This window comes from Diorhabda carinulata, chromosome 4 (assembly GCF_026250575.1).
Source record: "Diorhabda carinulata isolate Delta chromosome 4, icDioCari1.1, whole genome shotgun sequence".
Classification (NCBI taxonomy): domain Eukaryota; kingdom Metazoa; phylum Arthropoda; class Insecta; order Coleoptera; family Chrysomelidae; genus Diorhabda; species Diorhabda carinulata.
This window is the reverse complement of record NC_079463.1, coordinates 4,535,313-4,558,713: the sequence shown is the minus strand read 5'-3', so window position 1 is coordinate 4,558,713 and position 23,401 is coordinate 4,535,313. Positions and strand designations below refer to the sequence as shown.

Genomic DNA, 23,401 nt, shown 5'->3' with positions numbered 1-23,401 from the left:
TCGTGAAAGTGAGGATGTCTTTTACGAAACACGTGAGAATTTGCTTAATTCCCATACCTTACAAGATATGAATTCACATTTCCATTTAAATAGAAAGTACAAATCATTTGTACCGTTGGTTAATTTTCGTGAAAGTTGATGAATAATTTTTATATCAACACTCCGTGTATTAAACTTAGACTACTTCTCAATTAGATGCAAATTGATTTGTTGAAAAAGAAGGATTTATTATAACTGCTCACAGTATATCAGTTATTTTCTCATTAGAAATTTGTGATATTCCAGATAGTTTCTATTATTTCAAAGCTTCGATAAATTCTGGAAACGGTGCGATTAGAAAACTTCGTTTTACCACAAGTATTTGACTAATTAATTATCTAAAACTTTAGTACTTAAACATTCATCTCCACATAAGTACAAAAATGATTATTTGACAAGTATAACCAAAAACTGGGCTTCAATTTTAAATTCTAGTATTAGGTAACTGATTCAATTTAACACAGCTTTGCTTTTATGAAAGAATTGAATAGGTGCTGATATTCTTATTCGAAAATTATTGTGCCGGAAAATACTGTAATTTCAGATGAAAATTCTTACCTATATATGCGAACCAAAGTTTAAATCAATGAAATACTGAAAATCTGCTTCGAATGCATCGAACGTAAATCTTAGCTAATGGAGAATTTTCTCTCATTTTTATCTCCATTTAGAAAATGTCAGGTTTTTATTTGGCAATAAAAAAACGAAAGCGCAAGATTTCATCCGATCTATCAAAGAATGTAGCTTGTACCATGTGTAGATAATATATCTCAAGCTGGTCTTTCAAAAATTATTGAAAAATACGAACTTAATATTAATGGACTTTGATCGTATAACTAATTGTTTTAGAGTCCTTTATCATAAAGTAATTAATATGGAAATGAATGGAAAATTCAACATAATAAAAATCTAAAACAAGTAAATCTACATTCACTATTATATGAAGATGCTGAACATATGGACGAAAGGAAAAGAAAGCTTTAAAATGGGACAAAATAATGTACAATAGAGAGTTATAAGAATAATAGACAGATGTACAAGAAAAATTGAGTTCCAGAAGTATCTAGGCCCACAAAGAAAACACAAAATTTTGCAAAAAAATATACTTATTTTTCAACTTAATTTTATTTCAACTCCATACACTTTTCCTTGTAATGTCCAAGCTCCTCAAAATAGCCATTAACATCACCTCTTCATTATTGGAAAATCTTCGACCACTAAGCCATTTTTTGACGTCTCGGAAAGGAAAATAATCCAAGGGGACTAAATCTAGCGAATAGGTTACATGTGGTAGCAATTCAAACTTTAGTTGGTGAGTTGGTGCATTGTCTTGATGAAACAACACTTTTTTCTTAGCCAAATGTGGTCGTTTCCGATTAAGGATTATTCACAATTGAGCATGACCCGCCCATAGCATTCCGATAGTAGGTTATAAATATTTATTACGGCAAATTACTACATGGACATCCGAAATCAAAATATTCGAATGTTTAAACTTTAAAGACATATAACTTAGAAACAAGAGTGCGTATGAGAAAATTTTTTATGTCACAACATTATTTCACGTCATCTAATCACTTCCGAATTTTTAGCATCAAGTCTCGGAGCACCCAGTATATTGAATTAGTTGATACTCCAATCTTGTCACATGAACGCTAACGTTAGAGTTTATGAAGTAATCAACTGAACTATGACATTTCAATGTATAAATTGTAATTGAAAAGGACACTAACACGTCCTTGAAGGATATTAGACCTGACGTATAACTCCAGTTCTCAGAAAATATATTATGGAAATACATGTATGTATTTATTTTTAGTTCTACATTCATTATTTTTATGGAATAGTTTTCTCAGAATATCATGTGAAAAATATTAATGTTTTCGACGTATAAACTATATTTTATTACACAATGCACTCCTTTTTCGAGTTCATGCGAAATTTTTTGACCGTAAATTAGCTGGCTCAAGAACTACAAATAAACATCTTGTTACCACTACAGATTGATCTTCAAGTCAATTTTTTACATTGTTTTCAATTGAATTTCTTCATTTATCTTTCAGCTCTTGGCCAAAATTTATGCGTTGATAATAAGTTTTCAATTTTAATGTTAGTATTAATTATTTGTGTCTAGTTATAGGCTGAACGACCGATACGCTTGTACAATTTGAATAATCGAGATGCCATCATCAGTTGGACGTCATCGAAACAAAAAAACAAACACCGTATTGAGTTAAGATGATCGTAAAACTGAATGATGGCGTTGTTGGTAATTTTCTTTGTTCTCCATCTTCCTCTTGTGCTTCTTTGGTTGTTTGTTTACTTGCCAGACGCCCTTAGAGCAGATTACGGCATTTTCAATTTCATAAATTCATTTATTTCACTATTGAAATTAATAAATATGATTTGCTCCAACTTGAAAGTAATTTGACTAATTTATTCTAGTTTTGGTTAGATTAAGTTATCGAAGCTATTTCTCACCATCAGCCTCTCTGTGCTTTTGGTTGAAAACTTTTGCGTCAATCGACTTGAATCGAACATCTCATACATGTACTTTGGGAGCAACCAGTATACCGATTATATCTTGAACAGATGAAGAGTATGTCGGTCGAAAAAGAAAGAGGAATCTAAGGAGAAAAGATTATCCGCAATGAAAAGTGAAAATTTAAGAAGTTTGAAGATTATGGTTGTGAAAAAAATAATAGAAATCAAATCACAATGGATCAAATCAAATGAATAACTGCAAAAAATAAAAATATAAAAAAGTGTTACTGAAAATAAGATTCCAACAGGAAAAAATCATCTGATATGCTTTATACAAAATAAAAGAACAAATCCAAGCCTATCGATGAAGAATGTATTATAAATTTCAAAAATTCCGAAAAATTTGTAATAAATGCGGAAGTCAGTCAACTGCAAACTGTCTTAGTGGTCCAAATTTTCCTCTTTTACGAAATAAAATTATAAATATGAGAAATGTTGTTCAATATTAAATCTAATAGTCTAAAAATATTGTGAAGGCAAAAATAAAATTGAGAAAGATATTTATTGGTTGTATTTCTGTCCAAATAGAAATAATTCTTTTACAAAAATAACTTTTTGTATTCTTAAATTGTATTCATAAAATGGTTTCAAAAAATACTTCATACTCGCGAATCCATAAATTTTTGTGGGGTGTTTACAATAAATAAGAAATTTTAGTACAATAAGAGCATGTAATATTGAATATTTTTCAACGCGTATACAGAGTGTTTCAAAAAAAAAAGGTGATTCTGTCAGTAGGATAGATAGAGACAAATAATTTTTTATTATGAGAATCTGACGATAATATAATAATTTGAATAGATAAAAACAGAAAATCCCTGCATTATCATTTGATAAATCTATTGAAAAAATATCAGATAAGAAAAGTTTTAATCCTATAATAGTGCGTGCTTTCCTTCCTTTTCTAAGGCATCTACCTTTTGTATAGATATTGATTAGGAAACTTTATTAATGTCATAATTATGTGATTCAGTTGTTTCATACAAAAGGACCGCTGAAAACGATTGAAGCAATGTATAGAGGCGGAGATAATTTACTCAATAATGGCTACCAAGACACGAGTTTGAAATTGTTTTACATAACAGTAATTGATAGAAAAAAGATATTCTTTGCATTTCATCATATTTTTGCGAAATTATTATTTTCAAGCAAAACAAACTAACCATTATTAAAGATTGTGATGAATAAATACATTTATATACAATACCTGCATGTAAAGCACAATCTTGCACAATGCCGTCCCAAACCACCACGTACTGGTGACATCCCATGTCACTGAAGGTGGTAAGCAAAATAAAATCACCATAAAATCAGCCAAAGCTAAGTTCACTATAAAGTAATTTGTAACGGTACGCATCGTGTGATTTCTATAAACCGCCACGCACACCAAACAGTTTCCTACCAAACCGATAACGAAAACAAGAGAATGTAGAACAATTAAAACCCATGTCCAAGGTTTTGGATGAATGAATTGCAAATATTCGTCGAAAGTTGTGAAGTTGCTATAATCTCCAGCATCATCTGCAAAAAAATTTGTGAATATATAATATGTGTTTTGACAAACATAATAGTATGAAATTGAACAAGTTCAAATTTAAAAATAATTCTGGAGAATCGTATTTAGAAATATCAAACCATATAAACTTGGCAACCAATTGGAACGGAATCAGTTTATGGTCAAATTTCGCTTTCAATAAATCTATGATTGCAGTGGCCACATATCAATTTATTAGAACCTTATAAATTGACCAATTGTATGTACTGGTCTGTTGTGAATTGGTTGAGCTCATCGGTAAACATCGGATCAGTTTGCAACTGCTTTGGAACCCGGCAAAACCCCGACTAAAATGATGATCTCCTTGGTGTAATTCCTGCGTAAGCGTTTGGACCCAGATTTTTTCTCATACTGCAGAGTAAGATCCTCACTTCCTGCGAATTATGACTACTTCTTTAATTTGGTAGCGTTTTTGAAGAATCATTCTAATTATGATAATATAACATTTAGTGATATTCGTACTGAACATACTGCTTATTACAACTATACCAAAAATGTCTCTGATGATGATAGGGTTAAACCAAAACATTGAAGTAGAAAATAACATATACTGAGAAAAAAACATCGAACAACAGCTGAGGTAGTTTGGACAAGTATATAAATAAACTGCAACTGCAAGTGTTGCTACAGTAGAAGTAAGTATTGTTTTTTTATTAGATAAAGATCATGTTTCTATTCAACTGTATAAAATAAAAGCTAGGAAGTTATTTTATTCATTGGAATGTTGCTTACGAACCTTCGTAGACAACTCGAAATCAACTAATAAAACTTTTAGATCTAGAATCTAGAAAGCAATTGAGAAATTTGGTGTAGTCAGTTAGCTCGCAAAATTTAAAAAAAATCTTTGTAGTATAATTTAGTGGAAATAAGCTTAATGGAAACAGAGTTTAGTTTCATAAGTCCACTGAAGGTATATCAACCTTTCTAGATAAAAGGATTTTTAATGGACAGATTGGAATCAAAACTTGGAATAGAATATTCATTTAAATACCTAAGAACGATTATTGTCGATAATAATCTAGTAATTAATATTGTCGCAGTTTAAGAAGATAGAAGACGTGTTTTATACCTTCTCACATAATTATCAGGATTATGGTAGAAGATTTAGGTATTTATTTATTGATTGTAGCATTCAGAAAGAAGATTCACAGTATGATGTTTGTATCCCGACAAAACAAAATAACGATAGCGTGGAGAAGATTCCAAATTGAATATATAGCAACTTGATATAAAAATAAAATTTAAAACATTCGAATGATTGGAAATATTGTATTAATTGTTTAATGATACGAATGAATAATGAGATAAATTATTACCTTCAAAATCAGTAGATACGTTATAATCTATGTCCATTTCCTGTATAAAAACTCCATAATTTAAATTATAACTACCAACATCGGCAAAGCTTGTAGTGTTGAAATCATTTGATGAACCTGGACGTGATTTTACTAGTTGGCAAAATAATAGAAGAAAGCTGAATAAGCTGCTGTATACCAATGACATGTTGGTTCGATTCAATTGTGAACAATATCCGCCATATTTTCTCTGGAAAAGAAAGATTGCGTACATTATTCCAAAATTATGATTGTGATGGCATTTAGCAAAACATATACAGCATCCACAGATTTTCCTGATATAGTCATGGTCAACATTCAAGTAGGTAAACAATTGCTGCAAAAACTGCAGTTAAATATATCAAATTAATGTCCTATACAAAGTAGAATATCAGGTAAAAAGCAATTATATAAAATTTAATTACGCATTCTGTATAAAAATTATTCAAATTTATCTGAAGATATCTAACTAATATTAATCCTAAGCATCTGAGCTTTTTTAATAAAAATAGAATATCAGGAACAAGAAATATATCCGTTTTATATTTCTTTATAGTTCGTTTGAAAGGTTTATGTACCTAAAAATTTGAGTCGCGATAATGTGGATTCACTCATTCAAAAATGTTTTTGTGTTGGTATCGTTTTGCAAAGGGGCAATCAGGTAATCGGATGAAACAACCTTCAAGCTTAACGGTACAATCAATCGGACTACTGGAACCACCAGATTCCTCGCGTCTTCATGAAATGAGGATTAAACCTGCCTGGAGTGTGTGTGTTAACATCTATCCATGCGGGAGGTTCACGTGGACCCGTACATTTTTTAGAGTCACGTGACGGGCCAAAGTTATCTGGAAAGGCTCGAAGATTTACTTAGGTAAATGAATAACGATCCAACACTCGCGAACATCCGTCATTCCATACACAATAGAGCTTCGCCACAATACACGCAGTACCTTAATGTTTGAGGAATGGATAAGCTGACGAGGATTCGTTGAGTGGTTCACACCCTGTAATTTCTCCCTGTGGGGCCTTCTCAAGGATCGCGTTTTTGCAAGAGGACTGCGCATCAAGATGGGTATCAATTTGAACACTTACATTAACCCTTTTTCGATTTCTCTGAATAAATTCATTTGAAAGCTTCGCTTTTCTCGTAATACAAATATAATCAATTTTTAAAAAATGATCTTGTTAATATTACTATTATAAAATTTATTTCATGGGAAGCGTTTGAGCCAGTCAGCCCCTGCTCTTTGTTTACATTACCAATTGAACCTTTAAAAAACATTTCCTGGAAACTTAAAGATCAAAGGTCTGTTTATCAAAAATGTATTTATTAGATTGATTTTCCCTTCCGTAATTTTTGAAGTACAGTTTCTTGAACTGTTGAACCTAAAAATAACGTTCCAAAGGGACTAGAGAATATCTTTATTCTTATTAAAAGTAGTCCCTTCAACTTGCTTGATTGATATCTGTGATCTCACGTCCAATAACGCTCGAAATTGTTCAAAATTCGATCATTCCTCGGGGTACTGTCTAAAATAAAATTTCTCAATTTCAAAAGTTCGAAAATGTTAAAACAAAAGTTAAAATTTTGGTGCTTCAATAATGACCAAATGGAATTATTGTGCTCCCCGGACATTTAATAAAACAAGATATCCGAGCCGCCTCACGAGATTTGGATATAAAATGGAAAATTCGTAAAACAATACAAAAGCACTTATAGGGTAGGGTAAAAATATATATGGTTTTTACGAGGTAATTTGTACAAGCGAGAATCTTATCTGAGACATTCAAATTGTAATCTTTTGTTAGAGTTAAAACCAAAGGGAAAACTCTTATTACAAAAAAACAGCGGAAAAATAATAGGAAGCTCTTAGTTTTTATCCCATCTGTGTGTGACTTGGGAAAATTATGAACTATGACGATAATCTAATTTTTTCATGACGATATTCTATCTTTTTGTCTCTTGCTTTTCAATAGAATGCTCTTAACTCTTTATTTAATCGTTCTGTTGCTTCTGACGTTTTGATCTTTGACCTCATTCTTTCCCTGTTTCGTTTGCTTTTTTAATAAAAATTTTTAGCTTTTTAATCATGCTTGTTCTAACTCCAACCTATAATGATATTATGTATTTGCTTCTCTTGCTTTTCAATAGAATATTTTAGCTTTTAATTTAATCGTTTGGTTGCTTCTAACATTTCACCTATGATGACGTTCTATCATTATTTATCTTGCTTTTCAGGAGGCAGTTCTTAGCTCTGTATTAATTTTATATCTATTTCTGATTAAAATACAAGGGCTGTAGCCTTTCCAAGCTGGATCAATCAAAAAGTTCCCCAAGAATTATGATTATGCTAGTTTCAAAAAGTTTTTGAATCCAAACTACCTCCACCTATCTACTTTCCTAACAGAGTAGATTCTAGGGGAATGTACAAGAAAGTGCAATTCACTTTTGCCATGAAAAACTTCAGACATATATGTTGCAGCATGTTGCAATCTGGATGTGTCTCATTAGGAAGGGAGAAGAGATAAACCTAAACATAAACACTCTGGAGTTGTCTTTCCAAGCTGGATCACTCCAAAAGTTCCCCCAGAACTATGATTATGCTAGATTCGAAAAGTTTTGGAATCTAAACTACCTACACCTCTCTAATTTCCTAACAGAGTAGATTCTAGGGGAATGTACAACAAACTGCAGCTCAGTTTTGCCATGATAAGCTTCAGACAAATATGCTGTAACATGTTGCAATCTGGATATGTCTTCAATAGAAAAAAAAAAGACATAAACCTAAACAGAAACACTCTGGAATTGTCTTTCCAAACTAGATCACTTTAAAAAGTTCCTTGAGAACTTTGATTATGCTAAATCGAATAAAGATTTGGATTTAATTATACTCAAGCTATCTACACCATCTCAATAGCGTCTTTAAAAGGTTTTGCTGCCTTAGGAAGCACCTGATGGTGCTAGAGAATGGCATAAATTGAAATTGATTCTATGGTGATTGGAAAGAAACTGCAGTTCACCCAATCTTTTGTAAAATCTAGAATCTTTTATAAGTTTTAACTCTGGAGTTGTCTTCTCTAGAAAGTAAGAACAGGAAAAACCAAATAGAAACACTCCTGAGTTGTCTGTTCAAGTTGGATCACTTCAAAATGTTCTGGTTATTCTAGATCCAATAAGTATTTGCATATAAGTAAACCCAAACTACCTACACCTTCTCATTAGTTTCCTCACAAGGTTTTGCCATCTTAGAAAGCACTTGATGATACTAGAGAATAACAGAAACTGACTAATTAAGTTTCTAGAGGAATCGGGAAGGAACTAGTTCACCCAGTTCTAGAATTCTTTGTAGTTATAAGTTTCAGACAAGCCACATCGAAACCAGCACAGATATTGGGTTTAGCTGGAGCTTGGAAACTGACAGGCGAATTGAAACAACTATGATAAAGGGCACAATAAATCTTAACGTGTAATCCTGCATTTGTCTCGCTTCTTATAAAACTCCAATGTTCCTAGTTATTTATTCAATATTTTTGTTGCTTTTGATGGCGGCTTCACATTAATGTCGTGAATTCACGGCACATTCTTTCTAAATCGTTCGTGAAACCGGCCACGAAATGGACGTAGAAGCTGCCGCTTCTGCAATACCTTTGGAACTATTATGGAACCGTCATGACAGTTTTACCCACTATAATCTCTATTTTTCTTGCTTTTCTATAGAATGTGTTATGTTTTTAGCTATTTAGCTATATATTCTTGCTTTTTAGTAGAAAGTTCTTAGCTATGTATTAAATTTTTTCTTCGTTCTTCCGTGACTTTTAAAGGTAGTAGCCTATGATGATATTATGTGTTTATTTCACTTTCTTTCCCATGGAATTTTCGATGTTCAAGCTATGTATTTAAGTGTTCTTTCCATATAGTTGTTGGTTCTACCCTTATAACCTATGATTCTGTCCTTGTATCTCTTGCTTTTCAAAAGGAAATTCTTAGCTCTTCGCTCTGCTATATACTTCCAATCTTGTTTCTACAAACTTTTTTTAATTTCACATAATTTTTCATTAGCAATATATTTTCTAGCCTTTTTTATTAGACTTCACATTGGTTTGTTTTTTTAGCTTAGTAAAATCCATCGTACGTGTTTTGAAGATCTTACTTATACTTTAATATACCAATTTCTATTAGACGGATATTCAATTCATTGTCCTCTAGCCAGATCCACGTGCATACATTTATTTGTGATGAAACTTCAGATTGATTAAACTTCTTGTTATTAAATTTTGTATCATAGTATCTTGAGAAACATTTTGTCTTAGCTGCATTTGTTCTGAAATAAATATGAGACTAAAATAAGTTGTAATCAACTTATAGTGTAATTTTAGAACCTGGAATTGCTACTGTGGTGATCCTTTGTTAAATTCAAGTGAAATGAGGTCGCCTGCCGATAGTGTAGAGCTTAATTTCATTATTCCTCGGGTAAATGAGACGTACTTATCCCAAATAATAAAATTATTGAGCCATATAAATCGAATGCGGCTATTTTTCCTAATGAATTTAAGAATGTGTGAAAGAAAAAATATCTGGTGATAATTTGAAATTCCAACTAATTATTATTTAAACATGCAGTTTCATATCGCAAAATGTACATGAAAAGATTTGGAAAAGTTAAAATAGAATATTTAGTGTGACGGATGCAGAATTGCTTCTCTTCTTGTGTCAGCGCCTCTATATAGGCAAGAGCCTTGAAGAAATGTGCTAAGTTTAAGCCGACAACAATGCTGTGCGCAGTGACTCCCCCACTTTTGAGCCCGCTCCACGATTCTTGACGTTACTTAGCGTTCGCTTGGCAGCCGTCACCACGAGTGTTGATCCCGCTCTCGCTAACTGCGAAGTTATAACAATAATCCGATTTCTCCACTTGTGAAGATTAATCAGAAACTAATTGTAGTTTATGGTGAAAAGTAAACGTCGGCGAATGGTACAAGTCTTTTGCTGGGGGTCTCACTGAAGTTCGCGTTGAATAACGGAGTGGAAAACCCCCAAAAATCTTGTAAATAATTAAAAAACAAACCCAGACAAATGTTATCATTTATTTTTCGTAATTGAGCAGTTGTTAAATGTCTCAAGAATGTAGTTCAAAAATCAAGAAAATTGGCACCCCAGTATTCTGAGAAGCAACAATTGGAACAAAAAATAAAACTTATAAGTCTCAATGACAACGGGCTTTCGCCCGCTAAAGGTTTGGAAATCATTATCCGTGTTAGTGTTGGTATGATTGGCGATATCTTCTCGTGGTCGTTCTTCAGCATACGTCTGTCATTTCGATAACTCTATGACCTATATCTAAAATCTAGATTAATGCTTTTCATAGAGAAGTTTTCTGAAGGAAATTTTGTGTATTGACCAGAACGGCAACTGCAAAAGACGTTGTGGGAGCTTTTGTACGAGTTGGATATTTTGTTTATTGGGAAGTCTACAAATGATCCAAATGTGCCTCAACTGAGGCCAATCGAACGTTTTCGGCGAAATTTGAAACAAAACGTTGGGAAGTAAAAGCACATGAAGAATTAAAAAACATTATTTAATTTAATAACAAAAATTAGTAGAGGGAGCGAACTAGTTGCTCATTCAAATATAAAATGTGTTTAATTGTAGTTTGAGCAAATAATTTAATTAATACAAGCAGTATGTACGGATTTTATGTCCACACCTATATCTGTTGTTGTAATGTTGTATTCTATTTATTTCAACAGACTAAAATTCATAACGTATTTCGCCCAACCTTGTACAAGCCCAAATTTTTGCCATATCATCCCACTAATAATAAACGATCGATTGAGGTTGAATAAAAGTACACCTATTGTTGGCTTCACCTTTAACTCTTGTAAATTATAACCTTCAAAAGCGTTAAATTTCCTTCTATAATTTCCTTTTCAGTCGATAACGCTTTTATGACTATGCAATTCGGAAAAATTATGGAGAAAAGTGGATATACATATATTTTCAACACATAATTTTCATATCGAAATAATAACTAGTAAGTTTATCAAGGATTATGATAAATGGGAAAATAACATCGATAAAACTATATCTGTATTGGGAAAATAATAACAGGAATTATGATTGGTAAGTGGAGTTCGCGTTGAAAACAAATAACTAGAAATTAAAATCTCTAAATAAAGAAACAATATTTGACTTGCGATTCTAATTATAGGAAGCTTTGTATAACAAAATAATCACCTAAGATTTATATAGAAGTGTTATAAATCTGCGATCGTTCGAAAAAACAATTCGTGAGGAAAAATCCAGAAGTATTCAACTATCATTTACATGAATGAAGCATTATCGACGACGTTAATGATATGGGCTCCAGTATTAGATTTCAAAGAAAATCTCGAGGAAAAGAAAACAAGATAATTCAAAAAATACTGAGAAAATATCTCTGTTGATTAATATGAGGGAGTGAAAATATTAAGTTTCGGAAAACCTATATTTAACTATATACAAGATGGTTCAGAATTGTCTATACTGAATAATTATGGAATTACGAACATTTAAAAGGGTGAATTGCAGAAACAGGGTAGTTTGGAGGGTTATTATGTAAAGTTCTATTTCATTTTTCATTAATTTGAATTTTTCCTAATTTTCTGCGTTAAAAAGTACGTACTCGGATGCTAGATAGCCTCTAGTTGTTTACTTCAATTGCAGAGCATGGAATGGTTATTACATAAATATTATTTGAGGTTATGTAACTAGAGGCACTCATTAATCACTTATTAATATTGTTTCTTCTTTATTATATCGAGTGAAATATAACTCCATATCTAATTAGAGAATCCGTATGAGCTCCAAATGTATTATAAAACTAACTAGGTTAGGTTAGGTTAGGTAAGATTACAGCTGTTGATCCCACTCCTTTCAAAAAGTCTATAATGTGAGATGACTGGAGTTGCCAGAGATATTCTATTTCATACACTTCTAGGTGTTGTGCTCTGGAGCTCCGTAGTGTTTCCCAGAAGAGTCTTTGCCTGTTTCACCCCTGTAGGTTGTACCAATAGTTGGTTTTGTTCGTAACTACCTTCTTTTTCAGTGATTTTTCTATTGTTCTGTAGCTGATACCACAGAAAGGTGCAGGTACGATGGAGGTCTTTTCATTTTCCTTTAGTCCAGTACGTACAACTTTTTAAATAACTAAATATTCCTTTTCTTAATAGCTATTATGAAAAAATTATCAACATATACGGTGTTCAGGTCCCTATAATAATTTTGTGAAATCCAATCATTTTATTTTTGCACAATCGACAAGTTTGAGTGATTCTGCATTTGCACCTCAAAAGAGGCTTACCTTTGTGAACCAAATTTATTATTTGTTATTATATTTTTTCTTATTGATAAAGCTCAAAGCCTTTTTAGCAATTATACAGTTGCGTCAGCTATTCCTTTTAAGTATTATTTCAGGAATTTAACAAGCACCCAAAGGCAATTTACTTATATTTGCAGTATCGAGAAAATTTAAAACGATACCTCGGATACAGCGTTATTATGAAAATTTCAAATTTGATTGATGTGACATTTCTTATACGTGAGGCAGATCCCCTATAACAATATGGATATAGATACAGTGATTTATATAAAAAAATATTGGATCTCCTGAAACTTTTTAGCAAAGCAATGCTAAAGACGCATAGATATAAAATATTTCATGTATTCACAGTATTTTAAATTATTTGGAAATATAATTGTAAATGAGTAAAAATGTTTTTTTTGTTTTGAAGTACTCTAAATAATGAGTATTCTCCAGAAAAAAGAAGCCATTGCTGAGCTTGTATTGTATTTTTTTCTTCAAAATAGCTTCACTTAAATGGCTGTCACTTTTTCCTGACTAATCAAATCAAATCACGAAATTTTACACATAGTTTTTTGAAAGTTGGTACTTTCTAAACGTCATATGGATTCGACAATGGACAACGCCATCTGTGTGTCAGTCACACGTCTTATTAATAAACTTTCTTTTGAGACTTGTACTAAATATGAGATTCTTGGTTATTAGTATGATGTTTAAATAGGACAGACATCGTGTTATTTGAGAAATAGATTTAGATATCATCACTGCGATGAAAAAATGAGACTAGAATTATGTTTATTAGCAGAAAAATAAGGAAAATTCTAATACTAAATAATTTCTGACAAAGATATACGGTACTGTTTCTGAAATATTCAACAAGTTTCATTGAAACCATGAGATAAGACGCCCAAAACACCACATCCACGAATCTATCTATAGGATAAATAACGTTGTAATCAATCATCCTGTTTTCTCTCTTTGTATGGTGGGTAAATACATCTAAAAAGGGGGCATGCTCGGTCATTATTCAATAGTAAAAAATGCATTAGCAGAATGTGAAAAATCACTCTATATAATTGTAATCTGTCACTTTCAAATTTAAATAGAAGCCGTTACCTTTTTTCTTATTAATTAGTTATTAGTTTCTCACAAATATAAATGATGTTATTATTCTGTGAAGAATTAATTAACAGTTATCATACACAACTAATAAAAATATAGATATTGGTGATTTTGGAAAAGAGTAACGTCTCAATTTATAATATAATTGAAGTGTTTTTTAAGTGTTAATATCTTCATAACAGACTTCTTTAACTACACTCTATTTTTATTTCAAAAATTAATCAATGTTTTATTTTAACGTTTATTGTGTATTCTGAAAATAACTTTAATGGATACTGGAAACTATGGATGACTTTACTGTTTACATTCAAATAGTGCACATTGTTCTGTAACATAAAGAGTGATTTACCAGCAACTTCTGCGGCTAGGGCTGTAACAATGATCGAGGAAGGACACATCTATCGCTCAGTCAGTCGTATATTGTTTCACAACGCATCGTTCAACGTTATAGGGACACTGGATTGTATATGTACAGAGGACATGGTAAAAGTCGGGCAAGTAGCGCTGTAGATGACCGATGATAATGGAGAATCATTTAGAAGAAGTCAGCGTACTCGAAAGATCAGTTAGAAGAGGTTTAAAATCTTATGTGTCAGCAGAGGCCCCAAAGCTTGGATGTACCAACATTGACTTCTCTAGGAGCTCTGAAATTGGACGAATGAGTGGAGTCACGTTTTGTTCATTGACGTTTTGGCGTGAATATCTTAAATGAGTAAGAAAGAAATGTAGACATCGAAAGGAAAGTTATCATCAATCAAATTCCAACGGAACTGTGTTATATGGTGAAGGTGCAGTGATGGTATGGGGTGGCATATGTTTCAGAGCTTACTAGTAGAACGTTTACTGCACATCGATAAATTAAGGTGTTTATAGAACACCATGTCATGCCTTTTGTCCGATTTATCGGTAAAAATCTCATTTTCATGAACGATAACACACGCCCCAGCATCGCACGTGTACTGAGAGACTACATTATTGAATTTGGCATCGCTCAAATGAGCTGGGCAGCTCGGCCGATAGAGATTGTGTAGAACTAACTAGAGAGTAGGATTCGGCAAATAAATCCAGTTCTTAATAATGTCGAAGAGCTTAAATTATGAACTTATCCCAAGAAATTATCATCCAAATATTAAGAAATCGTTTACAAACTGTTATTATTTTTTTTTCGTGTGTTTTTTCAATTCAACATTTCTATAGATCAGATCCTTTGAAATGGTACATCTACGTTCCTATAATTGTGCCGGATTGTACAGTTTACTAGTGTAAATCCAGTTTGTTCTCCTTAAAAGTCAATTTTATGAATATATGATTATATTTCTCCAATAGCTATTCCAAAGAAAAAGTTTCCTTATTATCTACTTCAAAATCATATTCTCTACGATTTTATATACTTTTTTCTTATTTTCATCAACTTCTGATTTCTACTTCATAAGTCAAACTCTTTTGTTTTTTTATCTGAAAAAAAAAACGGAATGGAATTATTTGTGCATGCAAATTTTTCAGAACTCCCATCTGTTTTATGCCACAGGGAAGGACTAGAGCATGAACGATCGAAACAATTTGATATAGTTTGTTTTGTTTCGTATAGAAACAATTTTTGACATTGCAAGTTAAGTAGAACGCATTGAAGACTTTGGCAGTTTATTTTGTTCTAGAATCCATTTGACGCATTGCCACTATTGCATTTTTTGCTAGTTCGGAATAATATTTCGAAATATTATTGATAAAATTTAGTTATAATGTAGAAGGTCAATACGTCAATACACGTGATTTTCTTGCATAAGAACATTCATGCAATGCCTGTCGACGTTATTAGTATCTCCACTGATGAAAATAATTGCCATTTTTTATGTTAGGGCCGTGGATCACCGTAGAAACAACTATAAATAACATACCAAAACCATAACAATCATCTTAATTAAGTTCTGAAAAATCTTTCAGTTAGAAAAGGCTAAACTGGAGACATGAATTATGCCGCAAGCACCTCGATATTAATAAAGTATAGTTGATCCAGGAAAACATCTAAATATGGAAAAGGCTCCAAAAGTTGAGCGTTTCGATATTGTGCAGCATCACCTTATACGAGAACAGTCCTAGAAGTACCTGACCTGACCTAGAGATAATAATAGTTGCTTGAAAAATACCTGTATTAGAAAATACACAATTGATCATCGTTGTGTGAGACAATAATTTTATTTGAAAGGCATTAGTCCAACCAATATAAAAGCTGAACTAGATTTTACTCTGCCAGCATACATCGTAGGCACATCGCAAATTAACTAAAAAATTGGACTTAAGGAAGCGTCGTGAAGATGTTTCCATCGAGTGTTTGGCAAAGACTGTTCCATCTTCAAGCAAGGTCATGACATCATTTTTGAGGGATGCGCGTAGGATAATTTTCATTGACTATCTTGATAAAGGAAAAACTATCAACGGCAAGTATTAGGCGAACTTATTGCAACTTTCAAGCAAAAACGGTCGCATTTGGATACGAAGAAAGTGTTGTTTCATCAAAACAACGCACACACATCTGTCATTGCAAAAGAGGGTATCTAACTTATTGAACATGGCTGGGAAAAGTGTATGAATCTAAATGGAGATAACGTTGGAAAATAAATATATTTTTTTTCCAAAATTTTTGTGTTTTCTTTGTTGGGCCAGGTACTTTTGGGACCATCCTCGCACCGTATGAGTTTAATTTTAATAATCCTCAACTACGATGTAGGTATTTGGTTGTGAAAAATTTCAAATAGAAAGTGTAGGTTTCAATTGCTCTCTCAGTATTTATAATTTATACTTCAAGTTCAACTAAATACGTTCCTCAAGTTAATTATACTCGTAATGTACTGCAGAATTTTCGATTTATTAATTATGATAAAAATCTCATTATTGTCATTTTTTGTATCTGAGTATTTCCATACTTCTTCTATATCCAGATACAGTATTGTAGAAGGAAGAAACAGCGTGTTTCTGAAGCAATTTCATTAAGATGACGGTTATTTCCTGCAACATTTTCATATTTATTATCCAAAGGTATCGGAACTATTGTATCCTATCGTCGTTTCAATATTAATTAATCAGTATCAACTAACCGCTTCTAGATCAGGTCATTCGGAAACCAAATGACCCAAACAGATTAAGAGTATCCAGTGATAAGTGACAAGCCTCTTAACAGAATAAATTAGTTCAATTTATCTTATCAATGGAAACCTCCAAATATTGATTCTATTTGTATTGAAGTGTGAATTGTTTTCTGTAAATCTCTAATGAAAACGTCTCAAACTCAAGATATCATCTATCATTTCTCAGTTATCGAGCTATAACTCCAATGATGGCTAATCGGATCGCAAAATTTGAATAAACTAATTATTAATTATTACTATTATTTTTTGTATAATCTAGTTTATATCATTTACTCGTTCTCCATAACTCTCTCTTGAACTAGATGTTCAACTATCCCTTTTTCTGGTCTCAAATGTCGACTGCTAATATTCTATATTAGTACTTTTTGGAAACTATCGTCTGGTTACTTCGATCATGATCAAAATTTTCGGTAACTCACCCAGATCACGTTCATTGTCGTTCGGAAACCGATTCAGTTGTCATAATATATTATGATCCTTTCTATTCTGATAGATTGATGAGTCGATGCGATCAGCTGAAGGGTAGTTTAATTTATTTATAGTTTTTTGAACCTCAAAATTCGTTTCTTCGTCTTAAATGGCTGTCTACTATCAATACGCATGAGCAGTCATTGATTAACATACAAAATAGTAAGATAAGTCAAAAGTTCTTGTAGATCATGTCTTAAATTTCAAATTTCTTTCAAAAAATGAATATTTGTAAGCTGTAGTATACATCTCGTTCTGAATTAGGATCCCAGAATACGGTGTCCGAAAATATTTATTGCCTTTTCTTCATTAAAGCTTTCCTCTTCTTATTCTTCTTATTCACAGAATCTACTGTCTTTTCTTCTTCTTTCCACTAGCTGGAGTTTCTTGGGGTTCAATTCAGACGACGATAACACATCTGTTGAATTTTCAGTACAAATTTGTTCTGGTTAATGAATCCTGATCATTTCTGGTCTTAGTTTCCCAGTAGTAGTCGTTCGAATAGTTGAGTCTTTTTCTTTTTTCCAATATTACATCGGTGTTGATTCTACAACAAGGTTCTAGACTCGAAAAGAGTTATCTTCTTTCCATGTTTCTATTAGGGCGGATTTTCTAATTTTTGCTTGGTATTTACATGAGGTTTATTCTAAGCTTCCAGTGTTCTGTACCAGTTCTTTTATTAGTTCTCGAAATTAATTAAATGGTATGCTATCAAGTTCGAACAGCTTCGTTTTTTTTTTAACGACGAAGATAAATACGGACAGCATCACAAACTAATAATTATAAGATTTCGAAAGAAGATATCAATCGCAAATCTGATATCAAAATGTACCAAAAAATTGAAGGATATGGAGATCATAGCGTTTACGCAAGTACAAGCGAGTATTTAATATACGAAAAATTGATATCAGTGATTACAAGCAGATGTTATTAAAACTGCACCTTCTTGGATTAAATTTTAATATCCGTTTCAACTGATGAAGCTTTTATACTTTGTACTTTGTTTGTGAAATAATGCCACTCGCGATGAAATTCATCAAGTTTGTATTTTATTTCATAACTAAAAGAAGTTTCTCGGAAGAAATATCAAATTTGTTATGAAATAAATCGACAGATTTATCGCGAAAATTCATTCACCAGTAATAATTCTAATAACAATAAATAGGTGCCTTCAAACTTAACATTGTCGACTGACAGGTATTTGAGAAGGAGAAATGTGATTGCAGAAACTCTACTATTGTAAGTGATTGTTTTCTTAAGAAAAACTTCCAAGCGATAAAAAAAACCATAATCGATCAGAAGGGAGAGTAATGTTAACCGTGAATGAAAGGGTTAGGGTTGTGATTCATTTGGAAATTAAAGATTACTTGTTATTCTGAGTTATAGCGTTGAGGACTATTTCTATTGACGTTTTAGAATGACTGTTTATTCTGAAGAGTGTTAAGCGAGTGAATTACATGTCTCGAAAAACTGATTGTAATGGGAATAAGCAAAGGGAATTTGGCAAATAATTTGTCCACTGATGGTTGAGTTCATTTTACTTTATATTTAATTGGTGTATTTTTAAATGTATGTACTATAATTTTTCACAAATTTTAAATTACCAAAACGTTCTACTCGATATTCCAAATACATTTATGAATTGGAAACCTTTCGTTAACATATTTTCATATCTTGATGGAAATCTGGTTCAATATATAAAAAAATAAATTCGGGATGAAATGAATTTGAGCTATGAGCAGTCTTCAATGAATTCACTTCCAAATGCCTTTTGTAAAGTTTGTAATCAGGCCCAAAAGATGAAACATAAAAGTTGTTCTTTCTGGAACATCCCATCTGTTTCACGTAAGAACTAGATTGTATTGTTTTGGGTATTTTTTGCTTGACTTTCCATCTCATTGTTCTTTTCTCAAAAATTTTTCTAAAGGTTTTTATCCCACTAGTACTACTCCTTCGAGGTATCTAAACCTTTGGCTCAAATGGACAGAATATTTGCCGAATAGATGCTCTGTGGTCTCTTTGGTTGAATCGTAGAATTGGCAGTTGGCGTTCTCAGACTTCTACGCCATGACTTTGACTTTTTGGAGATTGACTTAAGCCAGGAGAGTTTCTACAGGAAGATTCCATCTGATCCGTTAGCAATCCATTTAACATAACAATTAAGAATTTTTGTTTTAAATTTTGAACAAATGATAAAATTAAACATTTTAATTGAATATACCATCGAGCACTGAGTCGATTAGGGGTTAATAAACCAGATAACACATTTTCGGCTCGTTTACTCCAATATATATATTGTTTTTAGCATTGTCTAGGGTGGGTTTTTCAAGCTACTGAAAACTGAAAAAAAAATGATTATGATGGTAAGTCGTATCTACAAAAAACAACCATTATTAACTCGTAGAATGAATATAATGAATATAAATATAAAAAAATCCTCAATTTCGTGATTAAGAATTGCAGAGTGATACTGAGAGAAATAGTAGGTGTTATAGAGATGAAATATAATCGTATTTTACACAATTTTACGTGAACATTTGAACTTGAAAAATTTTGTTTCCAAATAATTATCGCCCTCGGAATCGCAACACAACGATTTGAATCAAAACGGCAGTTATCTGAGTAGACTAAACGTCCTAAACTATATAAAACAAATAATATAAAAAATTGTCTCTGACGCACTTGAGTTAAAATCAAAATGAACGCAATAAAATTGATCTCAAAGACATCTATAATAGAACTAGAGTGATGTACAACAAAAAATTTTCTTGTCAAATGATCTACAAAAGACTGTGTTAATTAATTACTTATTAATTATATTTATAGGGCATTCTTGTCGTTCAGTACGAAATTAAAATGAAAACAAATGTCGTAGCGTCATAGGTGGGTATGAATAATTTCATAAATCATTTTATCGACAGAATATACCGCATAAATAGCTAACCGTACAAATGCAAAATATTTAATCAGACCCCTTTATTGCTTTTTTATTTCAATATCGAGCTTATGAATGAATATTTCTAAATTAATTTTCCAAGAATGTCACGCACTAAATAATGAAGAACGTATATGATAACCTTGCTTTCTTTATGTCTTTATTGACTTTATTGCATATTCACAGCGGTAATTGAGTTACAAAAGACAGTTATTTTGATAAAGGAATAGGACAAGAAAAAAAAATAAGTTTATCTTTAGTAATTTTATCGAAAAGTCATTTTTGCATCAAAGATTAAACAATAATGTGCAATATCAGGCAAAAACCATTAGAAAATTACAAACTGCGAGAACAAAAGCAAACTGAAGATAAAAAAACAAATGAAATTAGAGATTTTCGTATCTCCACGGTCTAGAATTACAATAAAAGCGATAATCTGCCGTTTTCGAGATAACGGAATCCATTTATTGAGATCCCAAATACCGGAAGTTAGTACATTAGAATTTATTAATAAATGGATTGGTTTGCTTTTTGAACATGGCTAGATAATTTCTAACAATTACAAAATTCGCAAAATATATATTTCAAAATTTTTAAGCTCTGTTCCTTCTTCTAATTCTCTCTTTGTGGTCTCTCGGCAATTCTGCAATTGGACTATTTGAGTAATATTAGACTCGTTATATATTTCTTTTAGCTCAGCGTTTATTCCTCTCCCATACTCCTATTTTTCCAGCACTCTTCTTGGTTATCACCCAGGACTCACATCTAAACAGCACACTCGGCCTGGTCATTATTATGGGCTTTTGCTTTAAGAATATTGTTCGAGGACCCTTTTATTCTACAACCCTTTACTATCGATTTTTTATTTCTTTCGTTTCATCATCCGTATTCGTAATCAGCACACCTAGATATTCGAAGGACTCAACTTTTTCAAAATGATATTACTCGTATTCTGTCCTAAAAGGCCTGTTTCTTCCATGTATTAGTTTTTTTGCCATTCACCCTGAGGACAAATCTTTTTTATTTTTTTTGCAGTCTACTGTAGACTTAGATGCTTCCTGTGATAGATCAAATCTTGTATCTGTATTTGCGCTCGTACACACGAAATTTGATGCTAAATGGTACTAAAATACAATGGAAATAGAGGAAGTATCAGTACTGACTTAAAAATTAAGTAAAAAAGTAAATTTACATTTGACAAAAAAATAAAAATAATTGAACTAAATTTGTAGATGTTTAGTTACTTAGAACAGCATCAAAAATTGTAGTAGTGTTTAGACAAAGATGTATTTAGACGTTTGGGAACTATTTAGGTGTTAAACACCTTTCAAATATATTATAGTTGAGCATTCCGTTGCAAATATAACAAATTATAAAACTTAAATTATTTTACCTGCACTTAAACTGTACCATTTCCAGTCACTTCACCAAAATTTCGTTTAATTATTCTTTAAATAAATCTATTTAATGCCTGAGAATTACATCAAGCTCTTAACCACAATTCCTTTCAATAATAAATGAACATCAAAGCTCGGTAAAAGTTTACGCGCGCTTTTCGCGAATTTTCACTGAACTTTCCGCGCGATGTTTTGCACATCCAGAACGAGCTTTAAATGAAAAGTTTCCTATGTCAACTTACTTGTGGTGGTAGTTGGAAACTGGCGCGTGCGTTTCTAACCAAAATGAGAAACCAAATTTCGCTCTATTGAAGTTTATAATCTGTTATGATTGTATCGTTTATAAATTGGTTAATTTTTAAAGTTGGTAAAAGCTCAGTTCGCAATAACGGTGTTTCATAAAATTATTAAAATTCAAATAAACTTAAAATACTTCGATAAGTAGTTAAATATTCAATATTCGTAAAAGTATTAAGGTGTTGATGTAGAACAATTGTTGATGTCCTCTTTTATATTAACTATTTGCGATTAACGAATTGTTGTTACTTGCTACGTCTATATCAACGTTTCTTTCAACATTTTTGTCTGTTCATCCAAAATATTTTTCGTATACTTTCGGGAAATTACTTGATGGTGAATCAAGTCTCATAAGCTTTGCATGCGTTTATTTTTCTTTCAAAATGGCATTTGTACGAAAATCGATGAACTTTTTCTTTGGTTAGTTGAGTTTTAACTAGTTATTTGATAAAAATGACACATACCACCCATTTTGGACCCAATTAAAATGGTTCAATCGATTTGATACGGCACTCACCGTCACCCATTCCAATATCGTTTACATTGGGTCAAGACTCAAGGTTGGGACAAGCTGGTCTAGATGGACGATAAGTTTTTGAAAATAAAAAATATGACCCATATAAAATATGTCGTACAAAAGCTTATCTATAATGACTATGACAGAATATAGTCGTTTTGAATGTACTCACACTTTATTTAAATGAAAGAATTAACGGGTACAATTATCCTTTCTAAGGTGCGACTAGACAACAGTTACTGAATGAGCGATGATGCCATGACATGTGCCGAAAACGAATATCATCTTCATCATACGTTTCACCTCACAGTATAATATAAATTGGAACATTTGAACTAGTTTGACAAATAATACAACAGAGAATGATATTCAAGTATCTTGGACTTGACATAACCAGATATCAAGACGTAGAAGACGAGGTAAGAGGAGTCAGAGCTAATAAGGTCACATGATATCTTCATAACTTTGTGTAACCAAACAAACACCTGAGTCAAGAAACAAAGACACGAATTTACTAAGCAGCAAACAGATTTATAATAACTTATACATCAGAAACAACTCTTGGAGACCACAGAGATGAAACCTCTCATAGATAACATTATCAATGGATATTACAGCGTAAAAAACAATGGAACCAACTATATGACGAATGAGAGACGATATACTGGTAAAAATAGTCTCCAATTGGAACGCGTAGTAGAGGTCGA

The 23,401-nt window shown here is 32.0% G+C and overlaps 1 protein-coding gene across 1 annotated transcript in view; it reads right to left on the bottom strand.

Moving 5' to 3' along the window:
• Positions 1 to 22,100, bottom strand: part of LOC130892953 (orexin/Hypocretin receptor type 1-like) — a 79,092-nt gene extending 56,992 nt beyond the window's left edge. The window contains exons 1-3 of the mRNA XM_057798704.1: positions 21,877 to 22,100; positions 5,455 to 5,683; positions 3,791 to 4,104 (exon numbers count right to left, since the gene is read on the bottom strand). Of these exons, the coding sequence (XP_057654687.1) occupies positions 3,791 to 4,104; positions 5,455 to 5,641 (501 nt within the window). The 5' untranslated portion in view covers positions 5,642 to 5,683; positions 21,877 to 22,100. The remainder of the gene's footprint in view (positions 1 to 3,790; positions 4,105 to 5,454; positions 5,684 to 21,876) is intronic.
• Between the last annotated feature and the right edge of the window lie 1,301 nt (positions 22,101 to 23,401).